The 6,860-nt window shown below is 36.2% G+C and overlaps 1 protein-coding gene across 1 annotated transcript in view; it reads right to left on the bottom strand.

Moving 5' to 3' along the window:
• The window catches only part of LOC107707172 (integrin alpha-10-like), a 45,020-nt gene that overhangs the window by 33,934 nt on the left and 4,226 nt on the right, over window positions 1-6,860 (bottom strand). Inside the window, exons 3-5 of the mRNA XM_016511103.1 lie at window positions 4,912-5,023; window positions 4,565-4,674; window positions 4,376-4,464 (exon numbers count right to left, since the gene is read on the bottom strand). Coding sequence (XP_016366589.1) covers window positions 4,376-4,464; window positions 4,565-4,674; window positions 4,912-5,023 — 311 coding nt within the window. The remainder of the gene's footprint in view (window positions 1-4,375; window positions 4,465-4,564; window positions 4,675-4,911; window positions 5,024-6,860) is intronic.

Genomic DNA, 6,860 nt, shown 5'->3' on the forward strand with positions numbered 1-6,860 from the left:
CGCTGTCGACCGGCTTACGTCACTTCTTAGTACACACTGTCAGTGCGAATGCAATCCTTTAAATAGTACTGGGAAATAGTTCACGCAAAATCGTCCCAGTACTTTAGTACTGTACATTTAGTTCTGGAACTAAAGAGGTGCGAAAGGCCCTAATGTTCTTGGCTTCAAGGAACTGCTTTACCTGCTAAACTACTTTGCAGTGTACCGGGGACATTGTCTTGCATGAAAATTGCAGGCTGATTGGGAGATGCTTGCAGGGAAGGCACCACATGTTGCTGAAGGAGGTTCTGATAAATATTTGCTTTCACCCTGCCATGTAACTGTATAAGAGACCCAACTCCTGCTGCAGAAAACATTCCCCAAACCATGATACTTCCTCCTCCACCTTTCACTGACTTCTTTACGCACTCAGGCTTCAGTCTTTCCCCAGTTTGATGCCGAACAAAAGGTTTCCCATCAGACCTAAATAAATTAAACTTCCTCTCATCACTAAAATGAACTTTGGACCAGTTCTCCTCTGTCCACACAACATGCTTCTCAGCAAAGGTGAGCCTATCCTTTTGATTATTTCTGCTGATGAGAGGCTTGGTCACTGCAGAGTCCGATTTCAGTCTGCCTTCTCTTATACATGCCAAGACAGATCCTTACCCTGTTCAGCGATGAACTGGCGAGCAATTCCAGCTGTGGTGTTGAACTCATTCCCCATTGAGAATGTCCGCATTATCCTGTCTTCTCGTGCAATTGTCTTACGTGGACTGAATTAGTGTCATTGTAAAGCTGCAATATTCAAGAAATCTCAGATTTGGAATAACCAGCTTCTCTTGCAGTGGCTGAAAGGGTCGTCCCTTTGGCCTTCATCTGGACAACCTCCTGTCGCAGGGTTTCAGTCACTTTAGAGTGGCCCGCCATCTTGCAATCTCAGTGAAAATTAGAGGAATGCTGCCAGTTAAATAGGGTTTGTCATATAATTAAGGAAATTAGCACCAGGTGCCAGATTAACACCAATAACTTGGAGGTATCCGGAAGTGTTCTCTAATATTGATCAGAGTTCTTTATCAAATATTTCAATTTTTTATACTGTGTTTCAGAATACGATTAATTTATGAAATATGCTTAAAACTGCCCTTCTACTCCTGTTAGTATAACTTCAAATAGGACTAAGCAGTGACCTTAAAATTTAGGAAATTGCAGGTTGTTTTCTAATTTTGATCTCCACTGTAGATAGCAGAGGTGGGAGACTCGAATCACATGACTTGACTCGAGTCAGACTTAAGTTGCAAATTTTGTGACTTGAGGCTTGCTAGACAAATATTCATAAAAGACTTGACTTGACTTTGACTTGATATTCATGACTTGAGACTTGACTCAGACTTGAGTTATATGACTCGAAATAACTTGTCTTTTGTTTAATAAATATTTGTTTGTTTTGAACGCACCGCAACCGTGACGCAAGAGGCAAGCAGAGAGAGCTAACGTAAGAGCATGGACACAGTGTTGCCAACTTAGCAACTTTGTCGCTATAGATTTAGCGACTTTTCAGACCTCTTTAGCGACTTTTCCTTTTTTTTTTTTTTCAAAAAAGTGCCTAGAGACAAATCTATCGATTTCTTGGACAAACCTTATTTAGTTTCTGAGACTCGCCGGTACTGCCGCACGAGCGCGAGGCTTTGTTTTCCCAGCGCGCACACACCTCTCTCTGCGTCTGATCTGTTCAGCGAGCGGCTGAGAGGAGCAGCGCTTTCAGTTAAAAAAGATATTCTGTCGCTTCGAACTCTATTTTACATGCAAATATAGCCGAAATCACAGCACATCCATTTTCTTTATCTTATGTGTATTTGATTTCATTACACGATGTCGTGATTATGAATCAGGATTTTTGTGCAGATTAACATAAGGAGATCTGGTTATGTAGTCTTAATGGGCGGCTTTTTAGTCACTATTTCATATTCATATCGTTGTCTTACAGAACAGAAACAGAAAAACAGAAACAGAAAAATATACCAGTGAAAACAGCTTTATTGAGAATTTGGCTGCATTAAAATACAGTTTGTGAGCACTATCAAATTTTTTATTTTTTTGTTTTATTTGCATTGTAAGTGGTTATTCACTGTTTATAAGGAAATGTCAGCTTTTTTATTTTTATTTTTTGCAATAGCACTTAGTATTTGCATGTGTACAGTGTCCAATAATTGGTCTTCAGTGTTAGACTTTGAGTGAAAAGCCTATGGATAGTTTATGGCGATGCACATAAATATATTGTATACACATATACAAACACACAAAGAAAAAAAATCATACAGACTTGTGAGCCCAACCATGCATACACAAACAAACAAAACTAAACTAAACAACAAAAAAAACTCAAACTTGCTAGCACAACCATGCACATGCAAACAAACAATACACTTTTCACTCATCATTTTAAATCAAGTCATGATTGCCTTTTTTGCTCTGAAAGAGAGACTGTGTTTCATTGTTTTATATATTGTTTTAGGCTGAAACCTTTGTTTGAAATGTTAAAAAAACTTTTCAACTGTTTTAATGAAGTTTTTTCTGTACAGACTTTAATTTTTGGTTTTAAATATGTGAGAAAGAGACGTGATGAATGTCAGTTGTTAAATTTTGTACTTGGAAAAGCAAAAATGGCTATATACACTAGCAGGAGAAATCATATAGAACAGAGAAATGATAGTGATGTGTTAAGGGTGTTTAAAGTAATGGTGAAATCCAGAATTGTTGTTGATTTTCGATTTTATAAAATGATGAATAATTTAATGACGTTTGAATCTATATGGTGTTGTAGAGAAGCCTTATGCTCAGTTGTGAATGGAGAGTTGTGTTTTGTTTTAAGTTGGTAAATATTTGAGAATGGATTTTACTGTGAAGAAATAGCTAATGGTTGTTAATTTTATTGTAATAAAAGTTATTTGAAAAAGTCAAAAAAAGTCTCTCTCTCTCTCTCACTCACTCTCACTCTCTCACCCACTCACTCTCTCTCACACACACACACACACACACAGATTAATAATGTACAATAGTCAATCCACCTGATAAACGGGTGCAAGATTTGTGTGTTTCAATTATTAATTTTTCTTGTTGTTATTCTTTTGTTAAAAAGGAAGGACCTAACTTAAGGATGTGTTCATGTCCCATAAAGGTGATGTCTGTTTGAATGCCATTTGGTGGCATAGAAACCATTATACTTGAATTGTTTAATACTTTTTCATGGTTTTCTGCAATGTTTGAGGCATATTGAAACTGCTGTACCTAAATACTTCTCATGCTTTTATGTTCGCCTAATTTCAGTTACATTTACATTTTAGGCTATGTAGTTTAAATTTTTAGATTTTTATTGTATTAACAACTTAGTTATCCCATAGTCCATAACTACTGTAGTTACTGTAGATACTAACTTATTTTAATATATAAATTCAGTTAAATCATCAAACATTTGTATGACTTGACAGTGACTTGCTTGACCCAAGCTACGACTTGACTTGAATTGCTTGACATAAAGCAGGGACTTGACTTGACTTGCTTGATTCTCACAAAAATGGACTTGGACTGCTTGAGACTTGAAGGTTAAGACTTGAGACTTACTTGTGACTTGCACATGTGTGACTTACTCCCACCTCTGGTAGACAGAGTTTGTTTCTTAATCGGTTTTAAGAAATTTAGCATTACAATTTAGCATTACTCACCAATGGATCCTCTGCAGTGAATGGGTGCTGTCAGAATCAAGTGCTTGTGGATTATTGTGATGTTTTTATCAGCTGTTTGAGCTCTCGTTCTGACTTCACCCATTCACTGCAGAGGATCCATTAATGTAATGCTAAATTGCTCCAAATCTGTTCCGATTAAGAAAGAAACTCATCTACTGTACATCTTGGATGGCCTGAGTGTAAGTAAATTTCCAGCAGATTTTATCACAATATGTTTTTCTTGAAAGCTCCAATCCCCATTCATAGTAATTGCATGGAACCGGGCGACTGAGCACATTCCTCAAAATGTCTAATTTTGTATTCTACACAAGAAAGAAAGTGATATATATCTTGTTAAGAATACACACCCATCCAGACAAGCACTGACTCTATAATGTGTCATTCCAATAGTGGCCACTGTTTTGCAGGTGGACACATGCACATAGATGGTGGTCATGACAGATGGTGGTGGTTGGGTGAGACAGAGGAAGGGATCTCATAACCACTCATTCTATCCGCCATACCACAAATACGTACACACTCATGCCTACTCACATATATATAAAAACATAAACATGACTGAATAATCCAAATATTGATGTGATGTCAGTGCTTAAACATGAGATGTTTTTGGAATCTAAATACAGTCTACAGAATTTCAAATAAAATCTCACCAGGAAGCCATCTGAAGCAGCAGGGGTCAGCGTCATCCCCAAATGAGAGTTTTTAAGATTTCGAGACACATTCTGAAATGCATTTTCACCTATACAGGGAATAACACAAAAACATGTTGTAAACTACTACTCCATGCACAACACAGTCATTGAATGTAAATTTTCATAGCCTGAGATTTGATCCAATACCTAGGTTAACTTTTGAGCAACTGGAATTTATCTCATCTCCCACAATGCACTTGTAAATATCCCCCTTCCTGTTATTTTGTGGTCCATCCCATGGAGCACCAACCAGAATTCTGTTCATAAAACAATGAGTCACTCAGAATATAAAAACAACCTTTACAAATGACACTTTGAAAGAACAGCAAAACATTATGTATTTATAAGCCTGTTTTGCTATAATTTGTGATCACCTGATGACATCTTAATATAATAAAATCTAGTCAGGGTCCATATTTAATATCCAAATGGTATTTATCATCAAGAACTTCTAAATGTGAGTAAAAACTAAAAAAGTACCGAAAAGTACTCACGATTTTTCTCCATTGTTCTCATGCTGTAACACAGAGAAGCCAAACAGAGCATCTTCAGGCCCACTGAAGATCCGTGGCCTCTTCACATCAATATTAAAACACTCACACAGCCCTAAAAGAGAGAGACATATAGTAAAATAATGCATTCAGTGGTTAACATAAAAAACAAATATACATACACTACTGTTCAAAAGTTTAGGCTTGGTAAGATGTTTTTAATGTTTTTAAAAGTCTCTTACGCTCACCATGGCTGCAAAAACAGTATTATTATGAAATATTATTACAATATAAAATATAATTATTACAATTATAAAAATAGTTTTCTATTTTAATATATTTTGAAATGTAATCTATTTCTGTAAAGGCAACACTGAATTTTCAGCAGTCATTGTTTCAGTCTTCAGTGTCACATGATCCATCAGAAATTATTCTAATATGTTGAATTTTATATGTTTTAGCAATAATATCATTTTAAATATAACAAATAAAATTAAAAGTTAAAAAATTTACAAAATAAAAAATGTAAAGTTCAAATAACAACACAAACCAATGTTCTCAATGTACTACAAACACTACTTTTACAAAAACATTACCATGGTAACCATAGTTTCTACTAAACTGACATAGTTACTGCTGTAAATTGTAAGGGATTATATTGCTTTGTACATTTAATTTCTTCACATTTCTACATACAAATCTTCAATACATTCAAAAAGGATCTATGACGGTCAAAAGTGCGTAGGTGGTAAGCATATGCAAAGATAAAGACAAATATCAAGAAGGATTCATATTGGCTTCTCAAGTTTCCAAGATTCTGGAGAAAAAGAGCAGTGAAGAACAGCTGTAGTTGATGAATGAACTGGACAGATAGAGTGACAGACAGACAGAGAGACAGGAAGAGGCCAGAGAAAAAGAGCTTGCAAAAGAGAGAAGGGAAGAGAGGGAAAAGAGAGGGAAGGGTGGCGGTTGTAATAACTACTGAACATAGTGGTTCCCTGTTATGACAAACAGACCTGGCTTTTATATGACTGAAAGAGAGAGAGAGAAGCTGAAGCAGAAATTCACCGGTGGATTTGTAGCTCATGGCAAATGTAACTCAAAACAACCCCATTGGCCAAAACAGACTTGTGGAACAAAGATGACCAGTCAATCACACTCCCAGTATAATACCAACACTGAAACCTATCTGAGGGGAATTCTCTGTTTAGTGTGATACGGGTTTTGACCCACACGCACACTGGGGTCTCATTCACTGTGGGTGAAGTTGTGCTCTGAGTGGATTTCTTAGGATTGTTTACCAAGAAAGCAGAGGGGAGGCTTTCAGAAAGGGGGCAGGCAGAGAACCAAACCCCACAGACCTCAAAACAGGGTCCCTGCATTTCTCTCTTTCAGTCTCTCACCCTCTCTCTCTCTCTTTCCAAAGGAATGAGAACATGGAGGAGGATCCATATGGCTCAAAGAACAAATGGGACATGCTCTGTAATTCATTCCCCCTTCTAAATGTTCACAAAACTTAACCTGTCTTCCCACAATTCTCTTGTGCTCCTATTTCTCCTTTTCCCTGTTTTGCACTCTATCCAAAACAACATGTAGTGCTTTCAAAGTATATGTTGGATCAGTTCGTGTATTCCCAAGGAATCAAACCCATGACCTTTATGTTGATGCTATAAGGCACACTTAAGAATGTCTTTATGTTATGTAACAAAAATATTAAAAAAGTGTCATTTATTTTAACATTTTAAAGGCAAAGCTTTCAACTATATACAGTATATACTATATTTAGGTTAAGTTTTTTTAATAAATAAAAGAAAACAAGTAGATAAAATAGAAATAGAATAGAGAGTGCTAGTGATAGAGGGTCATTTTTATAATAAATAAAAAGAAAAGTAGGTAGAATAGAAATAGAATAGAGTGCTAGTGTGCTAGTGTTAGAGGGTCAAGTTATTTAT

The sequence above is a fragment of the Sinocyclocheilus rhinocerous genome, unplaced genomic scaffold (genome assembly GCF_001515625.1).
Source record: "Sinocyclocheilus rhinocerous isolate Xijiao unplaced genomic scaffold, SAMN03320098_v1.1 scaffold1046, whole genome shotgun sequence".
Classification (NCBI taxonomy): Eukaryota; Metazoa; Chordata; class Actinopteri; order Cypriniformes; family Cyprinidae; genus Sinocyclocheilus; species Sinocyclocheilus rhinocerous.